Genomic DNA, 19,030 nt, shown 5'->3' on the forward strand with positions numbered 1-19,030 from the left:
ATTCTCCATTCGGTAATAAATTTTACATTAAGGTCTTATAATCGATTAGGAAGTGGGATGTAGATGTTTTTCTCCTTACCCAAAACTAAAGAAAAATGATTGAGATGTAATAAAATGCGGGTGAATGTACAATCTTTAAATGTTGAGGCTCAAAATCCGAGAGCGATGATACATTTCACAAAAAGAAATGGGCAATAAGTGCCCATAATGCACTATTTCAAAAAGAATGGTAGCCAAGCCACAAGGCACACTAAACCAATTAACCGTGCCACATTCACACTGGGACGCTCGCCCAAACGTCCCATATTCTTGACACACTTTTCCGCTGTACACACACTGTTAGTCCATCTATTTACATATAAAAGAAACAAACACCTGTAGTAGACTTGGATGCTCCTTGTGCAGAAATGGAGAGCATCCTCCTATTCATCCTAAACGATGGCCCTATCGTCTTTGCCTTTCTCGACCAGATGCTCAACCAGCTGTAGCAAAGATCCTGATAGGCCGCATGCATGTGTGGTTTTGAACACCTAACATTAGCTTATGAGAAATTTCATCTTTCCTGTCAATCCTGTAAATCCTGTATAGTTTTGTCCTGTTCCAGTCCAGTCCAGTCCAGGCCAGCCCTGCTGTCGCATTTCTCCATGTATCATGAGCACCACCTCCATCCTTTTCTTGATGAGGGTGGACTTGTAAAATCCTTTTTTGGGTCTCATCTAGATTCAATAGCAGCCCCAACGGCTGAAGTTATCACATTTAAGTCAAAATTTTGCATCATCACCCCTGATTCATTGAAGCTCTCAAGCTCTCATCTGGCACTGTCCATGACAGCAAATGCCCTCCAGAATCCCCACTTAGTAACTGCTTGAGGTCATTTGTAAGGTGAAGGGAAGTAACAGGATGCTTATGAGACTTGAGCACCTTGTGGAGGACCAACCTGTACTCTGGTGCTTTGTCACTGAGGTTTAAACCCCCCATTCCGTTGCTTGTTGACTTCTGTTGGGAGCTCTCATGGTTGGAGTGGTGAACCATTTGCCACACCTTAACTGCCCCACTTTGATGACCCGTTACAAACCAGTTTGTATCCAGCCAATCAGAGAATGAACTACTTGTCACAGACAGAATTGAATCAGAAGGCAGTTGAGATGTGTTAACCATTGCAAGGCAGTCTCCATTAACGCTCCAAACTGCAAGTAAAATTCCAGCTGCTGTCACAATATCCCCTGTCAAGTCATTCACATAAACTGCAGAAATTGGTGCTGGGAACTCAGGGAGCTGCCTAACAAAAACCAAGGAGCTGAGATCCCATATAACAACGGTGCAGTCATCCGATCCACTCACAATCAGCATGTAAGGCTGGCTAACATGAAGACATGTAATTTTTGATGTGTGTGCACAAAGTGCCTTCTCCAACTGCAAGCGTCTCAAGACACGGGGACCATAATTACTGATTCTCCAAACAGAAACTAAGCCATCATCACCCCCAGTGACCAGAATCTGACCATCATGGCTAACACCAGTACACAGAATCTGGTTGCCCCCATGAAGATTCTCGTGTGTGGAGAGGAGTCGGTCTTGATCATAGCTCATAAATCTTAAGCTACGATCTGGAAAACCCCATGCTACGTATTTGGTATATGTTCTTGGTTTAAGCAAACAATTTGTTCCTACGACTAGGATTTTCTCATTGACAGTAACAATCTGAGTTATGGAAGATGGAGTCTTACGTATCTCATGCGGAACAAGAAGATACGAGTACTTGAGCGGATGAGGAAGCCTTCTATCGACCTGCCTTTTCACATGGGGTTTGGGGAATAACTGTTTGGGTGTCTGCCCAAAATGATTAATTTGTGCTAGAATTGAGGCTTTCATTGCAGGATCTGTCACTGAGTCAATGTCCACACTCCCCTCGTATGTGTAGTGATAAAAAACATTCACGGCTTCCTCAGCTGCCTGTCAATTATCAAGAAAATTTATAATGAAAAGCATATCAAAAAGGAAAAAGTAAAGTAGAAGACGAAGTCATGGAACAGAACTACAATTAACATAAGAACACAAATGCTCACAAAATGAGATCCAGAATCTATAAATAAATAAAACCATTCAGGTAGTATTGTATTTCACATAATTTTCAACCAACAATTTTGTATTTAATTGACCATGTAATATCTGTTTGGTTGCAATAAAAAACACAAATAATGATAAGACTTCACTGTACAATGGTTTAGGTTAGGTGCAAATTTTCTTTCCCTACAATATCTTGGAAATAAAATAAAATGCGAAAAAATAAATTCATCAGTATACACAGAAATGTTACTGACCTTCCCTCTCTGTTTATATCCAAAAATGAGGTCTATCCAATGATGCAAATGTTCTGAAACATAATCAGATTCCAGTGCCTCCCTATGCTTCTTGATGAACTCTCTAGTGCTGCCTTTAGCCCATGGTGGTAAGCCAACATCACCAACCTAAAAATAGAAAATAAAGACACGTGTTTAGAATCCAAAATAAAAGAAAATTGAAAAAAAGAAAGAAAAGGAAGTAAATGGTCTATATTCAAAATCAGCACTGGCAGGTCAGCATTAGGCTAGAGGGGCTGCACACAGAACACCAACTTTCCTCTAAAATGTTCCAGTCACTTACGAGGGTGCAGTTTCAAAATTCTATTTGCTGACAAAAAGGTTGTACACATATACAAAAATGGTAAATGCACTTTGGCCCCTTAAAAGAAACTTTTGGTTGGTTAGTGGCTGTTGAACATCCGACAAATTATTTTTCTAAGGCATTAAAAAGTTTGACCTTTTCTCCTGATTGTTTCTCTCCCAAATCAAGATTGAAACGATTTTCCAAGAACTCAGGCATGTAGAAAAATTCTGGAATCAACTCCTTCACATCTGATGTGTTGCCCTTTCCAGCCGCACTGAACCAAGTATCTCTAACACTATTAAAAAGACGATCAGCATGGTCAAATTGCCCTCCCTGTAGCTTTTGATTCTCTACGCTGAAAGGAGGTAGGCGTAGAAGATAAAAGAGGACAATCCCAGCACTGGAATAATGAGAACCATAATGAAATTTGGGAACCTCCGGATCATCCCAGCTCTCGTATCTGAGTAGAAAAAGGAGAAATAAGATGGATAAACAAACAGTACTGATAACAAACAGGTGTCTTTATGAAACAGGAAGAACTTCAATCAAAGAAAACACAGAACTAAAAAGTGAATTAAGAATAAATCAGTGGAATTGATGGAGGGATGACCTTTTTCTGAATTCTTCTTCCCCCTCTAATGTCTGACAACCCATCGGTTTCTCAAGTCTACGAAATGTTTTTGGATCTGACAAGTCCAGATTTTCACTCTCATAATCTGCAAGAATCCATGGAAACACTGGGTATTGGGTAAGATCACTGTATCCACGTCCTGCCAGGGTGTTGAGATGCATAAGGTATTGGAAATTGCTTATTTCTCCATTTTGCCACCTCTTTGAAAAGGATTTAGCCATTGTCTTAAATAGACGGCTACCCTCATTGCTTTCTTGTTTTGCTGATCCAGAAATGGTTGTGTCCAACCTAATGCAGGGAATAGAATCACGAAGTTGAAAATTACGGGCCGAAAAATCCAGAAGATGAGGCAAAAGATATTAGGCAAGACAACCATCAATAACTTTTTTTTTTGGGGGCAGACAACAATCCATAATAAACCAAACCAATATATAGGAAAATTTTCAGTTCATATCTTAAATGCTAATGTTCCATGATATGCGCTGGCAATGATTCAACATCTCAAGTCCCTAACACAGGCACACAAGACACACACACACACACACACACACACACACACACACACACACACACACTCTTGGTAGACTAAAATAAATCATGCAAATACATACAGCTGCAACAATGTAAAAGCGAAAAGAACAATGAGAAACGATAGAGGCAATTGGGCATTAAATTCTTACATGCTATTCCTGGGAAGATTCATGGCTACTAGATTTTTGAAAACTTCTTCCCTTTCTTTTTTGTGGAACACCAGGAGATCATTACATCCATCCATGCTAAAAATTTCAACAGCAACAGGACGCAGCTGGTAATCACGCTTCAGAATCTCATGAACACTGTTGAGTTTCCACATGTTCCAAGGATGAGGTAGATTACCACTAGTACACACTTTCTCCTTTCCCCATGCACCACCGTTATAGGCCCATGCTCTTCCCCCAACCCCTGACTTTACAGTTGCTCCCCAAGACGAAGTTGACTTGGATTGGAAATCCATACAGCCCGTAGCATCTTTCTTTACACCCAGAGCCTGATCAATAATAGAGAGTTCATCTTCGCATTCCTTTTCACAAATGCACCCGGAGTCGTCAATATAAAAGTTTTCAATAACATACAGAGAAAGCTCGCCTATTAAAAATATACCATCATGCTTGTCAAGACCCACAACTCGTTCACAGTTATATCGAAATCGTATCTTTTCAAAAGGTTCCAGATAAGGTCTGATCAGGTATTCACCATTATCATGAAGTTCCTTGTCTGATTTATCATCTGTAACTTTGACATCATCAATTCTTGCAGAAGAAGATTGCCTTGGGGACCCTAGGTCAGATCTTTCTTGTACACTATCATCAAGGGGCACGGATGCTGCACTAGACTTGACACCAAACTCAAGTGCAGAGTGCAGACTTGCTTCATTGATACTACTAGCTCTATCATCATTCCATTCATTCCCAACAGAAGCAACACCTTTGACATTATCTGGTTCTTTAAAAAATGATCCATCATACAGCTCACCATCAAGGCCATTCTGTTTGGCACTATCAGTCAAAAGTTGAAAGAATGATTCAGAATCATTATCCGAAGCATCCAAATCGTTCTCATTTTTTTCTTTCGACAGCTCTGCTGCCCCTACTTCAAATTGTCCATCAAGAACGTTTTGGATAGTATCAATTTTCAATTTGCAGCGCTCAAATTTTTTGCGCATCCTGTATGGACCTTCAATTGGGCAAAGTTGCCACTCAGGATCTTCAGTAACAGAGGATTTTCGCATTGGGAATATTCCCCGCTCATGAACAAGTTGTTGGAGATGGGTTTGCCACTCGCTCTCAGCATGCAGAACCCACCCATACTTGTCTTGACGCACAACTCTCAGCTCAGTGGACATTGCATCGCGCACCAATTCCAGTGCATATCTCCGTTCATTCACCTGCTCCCAGTGCTTTTGATCTGACTTTGATGTATCCTTTGATTTTCTCCCCATTTCTCTCTTGCGACGACCTTCCATAGCTTTAATTCTCACTCCAGGAAATTTTGATGATCCAGTAATATACTGTACCCACATAATGGCAGCACACTGCTCAAGTACTTTATTCACCATCAGTTCAGAACTCTGAAGCCACTCAAAGAAAGCAGATAAATTTTCAGTCAATAACTTGTCAAATCCCCCATGTAGTACATCCAGTTGGTGCCCTTGGTTTGGTTTAGAGACCAGTAAATCTTCTAGAGCTACCCGGCGATGCACCAGGAGATACTTGACAATATCAACTGCCATGTTCTGTACATTCTGCCTTTGGTCTCGGAGCAGAGATATTAAATTTACACAAAGACAACAGTTTATGTCGGTATCCATATTGATGGGACAGAATAGAATTCGCCTGTGAGCAACTAATAACTGTAACACTGTGTGGATATCAATGCCTGAATTATCATATGAAGAGTTAGAGGACAGTCTCTTCTTTGGTTCGATGAGCAAACCTAAGCACAAAAGGAGATCATCTTCTCCTATTGTAGACAAAAATGATGGCAGAAAACAATACAGTATCATACGATTTGTATTTTTAAGAATTGAATGTACATAAGCATCAAGTTGCCTGCTCCCTCTTCCAATAGATAAGAGACTCTTTCCACTGGGAGTAGCTTCTTCAATCCGACCATCTTTATTTGCTAATTGTAGCATAGACAATAAGAACTCCAGTGTCTTTAGTACACCAGAGGGTTGAGGAAAAGCGCCCATATAGGCACGATCCACTATCATCCAGCATAATGAATCCAAATTTGAGGACCAACGACTTTTATCCAGCTTTTTCTCATTTTCTTCATCATCACGCAAGAGACGTCTCTCTAGAAAGTTCATCAGTCTGCTAAGGCACAAGCCCTGGAATACTAACATGGAATCTGCATCAACATATAGTGGAACACTTTCCAATATGCCCTCTATAATCTGTGATACTTTCATTTGCTCGGTCACAAACTCAGAAAGAACTTCTGCAATAAAATCTAAAACAGCAGTAGCTCCAGCAGAACAAGGACCACCTCCGTAGCCAGCATCATCCATTTCAAGAAGCAGTTTTGGACTAGCTGTGAAAAAGGTACTTGCAGTAGAAGGCCCTTGAGAAGGAGACTTCATTTCTGAAGATGGATCAAATTCAGTAATAGTCGCAGAAGAATCAATGGAAGGAGAGGCAACTATGGGAGATTTGGAGTCATTAGGGCTTGCATTCCCCAACCAAGATGTCAATGCTAGAACAGGAGAAGGCGAGGGTGTGAGTGGGAGTCTATAATTAGACTTCTCTGATAAATTGGGAGAATCAAGCATGGTAAAAGATGCAGAACTCTGAGACTCTGTTGGTTTAATGGGCTCCAGGGTGATTTTCATGTTACGGAAGCTAAATTCATTCGTGCTGGAGGTGGCAGACACCTGGTCAGCAGTGTCACCATCTAAGCTCTGAACAGCATGTGCATCGTCTTGCACTGACTTGTGTAATTCCTGCTGGGCTGTAGTAACCTTGGTATCTGCTCTATCATCAGCCCCAGAATTTAGGGGAACAGCCGTGTCTTCAGAACTTGTACTTACCTGACCAGGAGGGAAGCTTCCAACACTAATGGAGGTTTTGGCAGACTGATCCTGTTCATGTGGTAGGCTAGAAAATGTGTTCTGTGAACTACAGGTATCATCACAATCATTCAAGTTCTTCTCTTCTGTCTTTACAGAGAGTTCCTTTGTCATCTTTACAGCATGGGCAGCTCTGCAAGACACCGGATAATGAGTTGAGTAAAAGAAAAGGTTTGAAGAAAAAAAAACTATAAAATTCAGGAAAATAAGTCAAAACATATCAACATATCAGAGAATATTCTGAGTCCCATGACAAACCTGACACAAGAAAAATATAGGTCAATGCAGGTTTCAAGAAATTCTGCTCGTTTGCAAACAGAAGTGAAAGGGGGGCACATTTTTGCCAAATCAACCATAAATCTCAAGACTGAAGTAGCAGCAAAAGGGGCTGATGCCTCCCCACCCATTAAGCGGGCGGCATATGTTTTATGCATCAATGCTTCACCTTGAAGCTCGCCAGCCATGTCTGCATTTCCATTCACAAGTTCTGCCACAAGGCCAGCACCAACCTGGGAAAGATTACCAGATTGGTGAGCAAGCATTGACTGAATGCTCAACCTGTCAAACGTAGATTTTGCCATAGTAATAACAGATTCCAACAATTCTACGAATTTCAGTTCCACATAACTTCCATCATTTGGCATAAGGGCATGAAAGTCTAGCATGCGAACTTCCGGCAATCTAGGATAGACAGACCTGCCAAATATCAGACAGAACAAAATATAATATATGTCTGGGGAATCATAGAAACTTGGAAGCACCCGGGCCAAGCCTTGGTAACCTCCACTGGTGCGAAATTTTAACGCAAATGTCGGGGACGAAGTAAGACAAACACCAAGAAGAGTCATGATCCATCTCATACTTGTTGGGTGAACAGATTCGTCTAGAAAATATGTAATCAATTTAGACGAAACAATCTTATGCCACTGCTCAAGCAAATCTTCTGATTTAATAGTTACTTGCAGATCAATAAGCATCTCAAGCAGCATGTTTCTCACAATTACATGCTTTCCCATGGCCTCGCGCGTTATTGGATGTCGGGGTGCCAGTTCAGGTGGATCAAATGTCATAATCACAAACCTAACCACATGTTCTAGTTCAGATGACAGAAACCCATCTTCTAAAATGACACCAAGCAATACAACTAATTTCTCCAAAACAGGAACTTCAACATCACCCCGCTGTAGAGTAACTAGTAAATGTTGCACAAGGTTTATTCGGCGCAGAACAGTAAGGTTATGATTTCTGTACCAGTGCATGGACACTAGATGCTCTAGAAAACCAAGGAGTGCAATTTGAATTGAAACCGGAGCCGTCACCCACAATGTCCAATCCAACAGGACATGTTCAACCATGTCTTCATTTGACAAGACGATGCAATTTGAGGTTTCAGCTGGCATATCAGCACTTTCAAGCTCCGAAATATGACTGAATGAATCTTTTTGTGCAGAAAAATCATCCATGTCTCCTTGAGATCCAGCTGAAGAAAATTCTTCACGGAACCTGGACAAATGAAGTTCCTCAAAACTGGTTTCCTGCATAGTTGTAGCTGGTGACAAATTAGTACGATTATATTTCAACTTCCTTGGTTCCGAAAAAGATGCTTCACAGGCAGCAATCTGGAAAAATATCTCAAGAGATTGCATGTCAAATAGTGACATTCGCCGACGCAAAAACAGAGCCAATAAATGGTATCCACGGCATTTCTGCATGTCTCTCACATTCTGAGGATTCTGATGAAGAGCACAGGCCAGTAAAGTAAGGGCCATGTGCAGCATGTCCCTAGTCTCAGCAGCCTCAACTAAGGCCAGGATAACTGTCATCCCACCAACTGGGCAAATAGTATCACCAATTACACATTGCCTACATAGGTAAATATCCCCATGAAGACGCCCAAAACGGGGTATACCTGCAGAAAACTAAAAATAAGAACAAACGAAATAGACAAAAGAATTCTAAAATCTGAGTTCTGTCTTTTCATAGATACAATCATATTGATGTACAAATTTAGATGCAATATGCAAGGGTGTCTTAAACATACCCCCAATAGGAGAAGCAGCGGCTGACATTGGATCAACTAAATTGAGCATGGATAGATCCCCTGATGCTCGAATAGCTTCTGCACAGGTTCCATCAAATGCAAATATAAGCTTCTTTCCAGAGAGCTGTAAAGAGAGATTACCTAGTCTCTCCAAATCCCAAACAATTCCACTGCCATCTGCCTTGGAATCTCCTTGCTTACTAGCTATGTCAAGTTTCTGTGTATGAGAAGCCAAGGTCAAGTCTGCATCTAATGTATCTAAGATAGCCATGCTACCGCCGCCACATGCCGTGTTAGGGACAAAGCGAAGAAGATCTGTGTCTTGGAAGAGCCCTCGATATCCTCGACCAAGAATGTACATGAAACAAATACAACCTGAGGTGAGCACCTCCTCAAAAAGGTAGCAGGAACGGACCTTCCAGGTCAAGTCACTAACTCTTGCACAAGTAACTGGGGTCCCCACCGTTACCTGCAAAGGTTTTCCAACCGGAGATGGAGAATATCCTAGTTTCCCAGTGTGTTTCAGCTTTCCATCAAGATACACATAAGCAACACTGGCTTGGAACAGTCCAGCAAGAGCATTTGGTTTGCTATGTACAACTGCAAGGTGATGCCACCTGCCTTCCTCAAGTTCTAATCCTGAAAATGATAAGGAACAAGAGTTGCTGGTTGCAAGGGTTAGAACACCATCCTCCTGAAGATAAAGTTCTGCATAGAATGTATTTTCATCATTTGCTGCACCAACAGAAAATATCCGTAGAACATGCCGCTCGTGATGTTGCCCAGCAGAACTGCTCCGCCTCTTAGAAGGACCAGCTTTGGACTCTGGTTCTTTAACCGGCAACTTCAAGAGATTTCGAAACTGAAACCAGCAGACAAATGAGTAACCAGCAGCTGGAGGCCATGATCTTTCTCCCAGAGAGACCTGAATTGAAGCATGACCAATCTTACTCATGTCCATTGCTACAAATGGTGCCACAGAAATATTTTCTGAATCCTCCATGAGGATTAACCTTTCCATCATGTCAACAAGTATACGACCTGACTTCATCAGCCTCATTTGCAACACATAACGAATAAGCATTCGAAGTTCTGATGCAGATAACCTGCCACCACATATATAACAAACCTTTTTATACAAAATTAACAAAGTCCCACCACCCTTAATTGCTAAAACTCAATTCCCACAATGAGAATTGGAAAGAGAAAGTAAATAATTCCAATACAAGACGCAATTCCTACCTGTATGCCCCAAGAACTTCCACAATCTCCAGAGCATATTTAAGTATTGGGGATGAGCTCAAAAGAAAGGGTTGAATGGTTTCCAACAGCAGTTCTATGCAACCTAAAAAATTTAGAAAGTAGAAAGTGAGAACACTAGACATTAATTTAGAAACCTAAGCATTGAATTATTTGATTCGCACCTACAGAGGTGAGGTTTTCCTGATTGAAGGGGCCAGAACGAGCAAGCCTTTCAATAAGGCTCAGCACTTCAAGCTGCATCTTTGGAGTAAAGAGCAGTAATGAACGAATTAGAACTCTAACAGCACCAGCATTGAACACTCGTTCCTTGTCAGGATGAAATGAACCTGATGTAGTCATTATTGAAAAACTTGATGACTCATTATCAAGAACATCAGGGGATGTAACACTTTCTGATGTCAAGAATGGTGGAAGCACGATTTCAAGAGCTAGTTCAAACAATAATTGTATGACTTGCTTTTCACAGTCCACACTAAGTAAGCCAGACTCCAATAGAAGATCATAGAAAGTTTGGGATGATATAATTGTGTGCAACTTTGTCCTATTAACAGCATTATCACACACTCCAGCAGTCACAACACGCAACAAATATGTAAACACCTTAATGTAGACCACTAAAGAAGATAGATCTGAATGCTCTCCATCGCTTTGGAAACTATGGAGTGTGGTAAGTAGAAGAGAAAACCCAGTGGCTTCACCAAACACTCTCTGAGCTAAGTTATTAACTCCCAGAATACGCCACAAAGCCCCCATAGTGTCACATTTTGCATCACTTTGAAGCCTGTATTGAGATCCCGAAACACTGGTAACCATTTCACTTTTTAGAATTTCAACAATCACACCTAATTCTTCAGGATGTGCCTGGTGGAAAATGAGAAACATAGTTATTTGGACAATAATGAGCACAAACAATTAGGGAAAGCAACTACTATTCTGGACAGCAGCTTCTACTATGACATCCACAGACTCCACATTTTGAAAGTTCTCGATTAGCCACTAATTTTTATTTCAAAAAAGTGTGAACAAAAAGTTAATCAGGGATATGAAGGAACAAGAATTGAATGCAAAATCACAGAAATTCAAAATTGTACCAGAGTTACCCAAGATTAAATAAGTTCACAAACCTGGGTACCATCTTCAATGATCAAACATGACAGCACCCTAAGCACCCCTGAACGGTGTATATCAGACACAAGAAAAGGGAGAACTGCAGTTACACCATTAGCCAAACGGAAAGATGATTGATTAGTTTCCGCTTTCTTTAATAACGAGACCATACAATCCCACGCAATAGCAACTGTACCATCAACTTCAAATATAGGAAGCTTCCCTGAACCAGATTCCATAAGTCTGGGTGATGAAATAATGACATCCTTATTGTCCAAGTGCTTTTTAAAGCTGCTTGAGCTGGACTTTCTCTCCAACTGATTAGAATTTCCACTTTGATGGTCTGAACCCAAAAGTAACTTGTGCTGCTTCAGCTCATCCAACAAAACTTCCAGGACACCAACTTCTCGGAGGACCTTTTTGTACTGCTGGTCAAAGGATAAAAGTTTAACAAAGAAAGAAAGTATGGTGTGCTTTAATTCTGATGATATTGGTTGCTGCAACAAGCAACAAAGTGAAAGTAATTCTTGCTCCGGAACGCAATTCACAACAGTCACAGCATACTCGAGAATTTTTAAAAGTATGTCTTGCAAAGATGGAGGAAAACCGGCCATATTTAGGATGAAAAGTGGAACAGTCCGTAACTGCTGGCACAACTTGTAGTTTTCAAGATGACTTGAAAATATTTTGAACATTCTATTTAGAACTTCTGCTTGCAACTCCCTGTTATCTGCTTTGAGGAAAATGTCCTGCAACATCTGAACTGCTTCAAGGTCTTTAACTTTATGATTGTCCTTTTCCCAAACTTCATCAGCCAATCTGTCTGAAGATGGTGTACGACTTCTGCTATGGCCACCAGACCTGGTATGAGAAGATTTCAAACCTTTGCCAGAAGATCCTGGAGATTCAGTTGGGCCAGTTTGCGCTAGATTAACAAGAACATCAAGCAATCGAGACAGAGTGGGAGAAAGTTGTTGGGTTAAGGGGTCCTTTTCTCCCATGGCATCCTGCATGTCTACAGCATCCAGCGCATGGGAACCAGCTGAAGCAGAATTTTGGTCTGAAGATCTAAATTGAACAGAATGGAACCCCTGACTCTTAGCAATCGAGGAAAGTTTTAAAGCAAACTGAACGAGGAACTGATAACCATGGGCATTATGTATATCCTCCCTAAGCCTGACACCACCAGCCTCTACAGGCCAAAATTGAATCAAATCAGAACCAACACAATATTTAAGCTACAGGAAATCATAATAAAAGAAATACAGAATAAGGAAGAAATATTTAGTTCAACTCCCTGGACTAATAACAATTCCCCCTGCTAATCTAATTAATCTAATTCAACCAAAGAAGGAATACTAATAAGCCAATTACCAGGCCTATATGACAATTCCACACATTCAAGCAACAAATCCACAATGCCCATAGTGTATGTAGAATCACCACAATCAGGATTGAAATCTTTAACGGCCATTAAAAGAACTTTTATCTGCACAAGGGGGACAGGGAATCATAAGGTCAGAATAATTTTAAAAGGATAACAAGAAAACTATGGACCAAGCTGTGATTATTAATAAACAAAAGTCAGGATGACCTCTCTAGTCGTCCTCCACTAGCTTATATTACCGATAAATATATTAAACTATATGTTCATTCAACATTATTGGTATGTGGGACGCATGCATAGTCAGTTGACAAGGCATGTTCAGCATATGTAACCATGTACCAAGACAATGCATGTAAATTAATAATTACCATACCAGATGATGTTTGCGAATATATTTTGCTGTGCTCCCATTGTCATTGACCAAAAGAAGACCAAGAATCTAGAACAATAACCAGAAGTTAACAACATTAAAATCCAAAAACCAGGTTCCAAAGCTAATTAAATATTCTGTTAGTAGAAAATGTTGTTATGCAACTATGTCTCTACAAATAGAGCAGGAAATATGTGCAATGCACCTACCTGCATAGCATGTCTATGAAGCTGTATGATGTGCACCAGAACCAGGCCCTCCTTATATCGAGAGAAGACTGTCAAAGAGCCATTCGCAACCATCTGAAAGAGCAACTGAAGTGAATCGTCCTCAATCAAACTTTGTGCTGCCAATGGATGGTTTGCCAGTGCTTTCATAATATGCACAACACTCCCCTCTACCTGCATAATTATAGGTTAGAAACAAAAAATGGATGTTCAAAATGTAACATGGATCGATAGCAAAACAAATACAACAGGGTTGAAACCCCAAGTCAAACTTACATGAAAAACTTCAAAACTAAAACAACATAAATATATATACGGTGCAACGCAATTAAAAAAGTCGAAAATTTGTTCTGATAATAAAAGGTTTGGGCTAATAAGGTAACTTATGATGAACAACGCAATAACAAGCAAACAAGACTACTGTAAGTTCAGTAGGAGAACTGAAAGTTCAGAATTCAAGGGAAAAGGGTACGATATTAAGCAGGCCAAAGATGTCCAAAGATCATATTTGACAAAACAATAAAGAAAGCAAGACTAGAACGTGGACATATATTTTTTGTAAGATCTTCCAAGAAACATTGCTTCAAGAACAAGACCAAGAAAGTCACAACTTTAGCACTTTCAGAAAAAGCTGTACTATACACCAGATTGATAACAAGTTCTTGACTATTTAATTTCTCACAAATGAAGCAGATGCCAGCAAGAGTAATACATTATGGTCTCAAACATAAATAGGGGTAAACCTCAAGAGAATACCATATTAAGTCATGTCCAATGTTTGCTCCTTAATAATCACAATTTCTTGGTTTGGGATGCCTAGGACAAAACAGTTGCCCAGAACTCCGAAGCACTATTTGATGCATCGGGACATTACACAAGCCAAAGGTCCAACATTAAGTAACAAGACAACAATTTCTCGAAACTCACAGGTGAGGTTTAGTTCAGTTGTTGGAACACAATGTCAGACGCCCAAACCAAATCAGATGTCTCACATCTAGTTAGGATGATGAAAATTAAGCCACTACTATTATTTCATATACCAAAGATAATAACACAACAGCTAAATAACACCCTCTAATCAGGATGAATGAAAATCTCCTTTCTTTTTCTTCTTCTAATCTATTGATGCATTTATGCTTATTGTAAAGCAAAACTCTACTGGTTGTAGTTTTTTTTTTTTGGGGCGAATACTGTTTGTAGTTCAAATATGTGCAATATACACCTCAAACAGGGAAAATAAAAATTTCAGTAACATCAACAAACCAGGGCAGGTTCAAGAAAACAGGATGCTTGAAATTGCTACAAGGTTCTACTTCTACCAAACACAGCACAATAGCGATGAAGCCTATTATATTGTGTTTTCAAAATTGAACTTCGCATTTGCATACATCCATGCGTATACTTATATCCATAAACATGCATGGTTTTGTGTACCATTAAGTAAAAGCTACCTCAAGCCGACGGACTTGACTGGCATCACCATCATATTTTTTCTCAGCTAAAGTTGGTTCTTCACGATCAGTAGCCTTTTGATTTTGATTGGCTTCATCAGGATTCAGAAGGGCATTGAGAATATGAATGAGACAGCACAATATCCCCGAATCCAGGAGAGATTGCTTATCAATAGGCTGAAAGCACCAAAGATAGAGTACAGTGGTGAATAAAAGGAAACAAGCATGAACAGATCCCAAACCTTTAAATAGCCAACACATACAAATGTTTATGACAAATTTACAATAACGATTTAACAAGTATTCAAAATCTCCAAGAATACAACGACATCCTGAGGACAGGGTTCATGAAAAGACAAAAAAATCATTTAAGACCGTCACAACCGAAGATTTATATCTCAATCTAGTGAAAATTAAGAAAATTTACCCCAGAAGCAAGGACTTGTAAAGCAGTTAACAAATTTGAACCAGGACTGATGTCATCCTGCACAGAAGTAGGAATATGACTTCATGAAACAGATCGGAAAAACAATGCCAGCACACACTAAAACATCTAAAAACCAACCTTTGTGACTTCTGAAAAAAACTTCAGTACTTTTTCTACATCCAAATATCTTGTTCTGCTGCTAATTTTTAGCTTCTCAATATCTGTTACAAATGCTCTTCCGAGGACAAAAGAGAATATATGTGTTTCAACTAACCTGTGATTCATCAAAACTTGTAATGTTAGTCTATAACAAAAATTGTGTTTCTTTTTTCCAGGATACAAGCTCAATAAACTCAAAATCAGATAAATTGCAACTTACAGTTATATAAGTAGCAGAATTTCATTTTTACTAAAACAGGAATTCATTATCTAAGGTTAGAAACTACTTATAAAATTCAAACAAAACCATGCCTCTCCGTGAAATTAAAATTAAAATCAAATAGAGGTTTCAAACTAGACATAAAGAGATTTTGGTAAAGGGAATCCAAGAAATGAATTGAGAAAAACAAATGTAAAATGACACCGGAGATACAAGGAAAATAAAGTGGAGTAAACAGCCAATACTTTTCCATCCCAACTTCAGCAACACAGAGTTGCTGGTAAATGCTGGAACTGATCTTTTTTATTTGCAGTGGCACCAGGAAGCAAATTCAGTACACACATAAACAATAAATGAGATTAACAAGTAATCGACAAGAATTGATTCTTATTAAAGGAGCAATTTTGTACATAATTTGCATCACTATTACAGAGGAAAATTGACCCACAGCAGAGGTAACGTTATCACAACTATATGAATCATAAAATTACATCTTTTTTGTTATTTTTTTCCGAGAAATTATCTACTAATCAATGCAGCATATAAGAAAAGGAGAAGAGAATACATACATGGTAACTAATTGAGTTACATTTGCATGCTGCTTTACTAATCTACAAAAAACATCTACGGTTAAATTCAAGGCCGCTTCTTTCTCCTGCATGTTCAATTAAGAAAAAACATTAGAACCCATAACTTTCAGTTAGAAAAAAATAATTGTATCCAAGTATAAAAGCAACAAACAGTATAGTGTAGATTCTACCAAAGAAAAAAAAAATTGCTTTTCTGATATTTTTGTCCTAAGTTAGATATTAGTTAGGGATTTGAATTGTGATTAAGCTGATTAGGTAGTTAATTATAGATTTGATTTTTAGAGCAGCCCTATAAATAGATCATGATGTAACTATTTGAGGACAGATTTAACTATCATATATAATTTCAAACCCCAGACTCCCTCTTGCTCTTCCTCTTCTCTCTCCTTTCCTCCCTCTTCTATTTCACACACACTCTCTCTCTCCCCTCTTTCTCTCGCTATTGGTTGTGCATCACAGTAAAACAGAAGATAACACAAGGAGTAAATAATGAAGAGCAAACCTTTTCAGAGCTGGATGACCGGAACTCTTCCCAAAATCTCTTGAAGTCCAATTCCAATTCATGTTTGTCTCTGCTTTCACAGGCATGGATGTTAATTATCATTTAATGTTCCAGTATCAAATTGAAATATAATCTACAAACAACCGATACCATGGCATCCTTGTTCTAAGATTTATAAAAGCATGCAAGTCAGAAAAAGTTAGTGCTGACCCTCAAAAATTCCTGTTATATATATGCTAAATAAGATATCATTAACTCTTTCCTTTGGTCCAAGAAGGTGGCAATAACTTTTTGTTACTTCTTATTCCAATCCAACCATGTTGTGGAAAGCAGAAATTGACAGTGGCATCCTTCACCCATACTGTTTTTTATAGGACTTCACCTCTATTGTTTTGTAGGAACTATGTATGAGCTTATGTGTATATATATGTTCTCTATGTGCTATGGTCTACACATCCAAGGACGGGTACATTGGCTGATCATATATCAAGACGAGGAAAACCTATAATGACTTAGGACTTGCCAACATAGTGCCATGAATGTGATGAAAATGACATCAATATAACAATAGCCAATGCAATGCAACCAGAGGCTATACTCTAAACCACTCCTGCACATTATAAGTTAATTGCGAAAAAAAAAAACTTGTATGGACAGCAGCGGCAGACCAGCCAAAGGGTGAGGGTAGAGGAGGCAAATCTAACAGTCTAGCAATTGATCAAACACCAAGCTGCAATCCTTAATTCAGCAAATCCTCATCGCCACTCACTTACTCAAAAACATATAAAAATTAAAAGCTTCCTTATAGTGCACAGTATCATTTTAGTATAATCATAGTTGATTCTGAACTTCAAAATAAATAAAATTAAATTAAAAATCACTCAATCTAACACCTAAAACCCATTAAACCCCCCACATTAACAACAAATAAGTAAATAAATAAAAGCCAATGCCGTACTGAAAACCAACCAGTTTATTATTATTAACCAACAAAACCCGCAATTCAAATAATTAATAATTGAAAGACGAGAAAAGGAGTAGACCTTGAAGGAGAATACGAGCCGTGAAGAGCTGAATTAGCATTGTTATTGGAAGAGAGAGCCGCCGCCGACGAAGAAGAAGAAGAAGAAGCAGTGGCAGAAGCAGAAAAAGAAGACGACGGCGATTGAGTGAGACCGACCTTCTCTCTTAAGTCCTTAAGCAATGTTCCCCATTTCATTGTTTTCCCTTTCGATCCCTGAAACATGCACCTCCTCTCTCATCCGCCGCACCAGATCCAAGCTCCTCTAGAAGGATCTGATCCAGCCAAAAACCTCCCGGTCCCTCTATAATTCCTCCCTCCACAAAAACACCAAATAATCCAACCCCAAATTCCAGGAAAAGATTTTCCCGGAAAATGAAATAATTAGGAAGCTAATAATAAATGTATTCAAATGGAGCGATCGAAGTCGGGTCGGGAATCGGAGCAGCAAGATCCGGAAACTCGAATTTGATTTCGTGTTATTTCGGTTCTGAGCTTGATGATCCTGTGTTCGCTGCTCTTCTTGGTTTCTTGCGCGTTTCTTTCTGTTCTGCAATGGATTTTTTTTTCCGGATTTCGTTCAATTCTTTTTCGGGATTTTTTCGTTTTTTCGTTTTTTTTTTGGTTTTTGGGTTTGAGAGACGAAAAACGCGGAATCGCGGACTTTGGTTGAGAAACAAAGGCAAGAAAAAATGAATATCTCTCTCTCCTCTTTTTCTGTATGTGCTGTGCCTGTTTTCGGACGGCCTCTCCGCGCCTTGTTCGTCGCTCCTTTCTATATCCTTCACCCTCTCTCTCTCTCTCTCTCTCTCTAATATTCAAACAAATTAAAAAAACAACAGTATATTTTATACACTCCTCGACCACGTCAGCGTGGGATCCACGTCTTCCAGCCTTCCACGTGGCGTCTTGAGATTAACGTGCAAGACGTGACTGCCTCTCCTCTCTCTCTCTCTCAGAGTGCAACAAAGCAAAACAAATGGGAGCTTTGCTTTGCAAATAGTAGTTGTGCTTTTGAGAGGTTGGTGGTTATATTTTTTATGTTTATTGTTGCAAGCATTTAATTATTGATGTAGCTTTTGTTTGTGCCTTAATGGCAAAGGGATAGCTTGGTAAGCCTTTTTTAAGTGTTCATGGTGTACCTTTTCTTTTCTTTTTTCTGATTTTCTTTTCTAGCTTTATGATCTTTACCCTTACGATTTGAAGTGTGGTCTTGCTCTTATAATACTACTTCACGGGCAAAGAAAGAATCCACACTCGTGGAGGACACAAATTAAACTAAATAGTAAACTTGAAGAATATGAAATTTTTCAAAAAAATAACGAGATGTTTGATATCTTGAATAACGGACTTTGTGCACAACATAGGACAAGAAACT

The 19,030-nt window shown here is 39.3% G+C and overlaps 1 protein-coding gene across 1 annotated transcript; it reads right to left on the minus strand.

Moving 5' to 3' along the window:
* Positions 1-86: 86 nt before the first annotated feature.
* LOC110763426 (protein SPIRRIG) lies at positions 87-18,469 on the minus strand. Its single transcript, XM_021966214.2, has 19 exons — positions 17,675-18,469; positions 16,632-16,701; positions 16,109-16,194; positions 15,299-15,434; positions 15,161-15,217; positions 14,734-14,910; positions 13,265-13,456; positions 13,059-13,124; positions 12,673-12,787; positions 11,316-12,490; positions 10,353-11,052; positions 10,171-10,273; positions 8,929-10,034; positions 7,146-8,796; positions 3,958-7,020; positions 3,257-3,565; positions 2,800-3,106; positions 2,322-2,468; positions 87-1,953 (listed from the first exon to the last, which is right to left on the minus strand). The coding sequence occupies exons 1-19, from the start codon at positions 17,875-17,877 to the stop codon at positions 778-780; spliced, it is 10,839 nt and encodes a 3,612-aa protein (XP_021821906.2). The 5' UTR covers positions 17,878-18,469; the 3' UTR covers positions 87-777.
* Positions 18,470-19,030: the final 561 nt, after the last annotated feature.

The sequence above is a fragment of the Prunus avium genome, chromosome 8 (genome assembly GCF_965620075.1).
Source record: "Prunus avium chromosome 8, drPruAviu1.hap1.1, whole genome shotgun sequence".
Lineage (NCBI taxonomy): Eukaryota > Viridiplantae > Streptophyta > Magnoliopsida > Rosales > Rosaceae > Prunus > Prunus avium.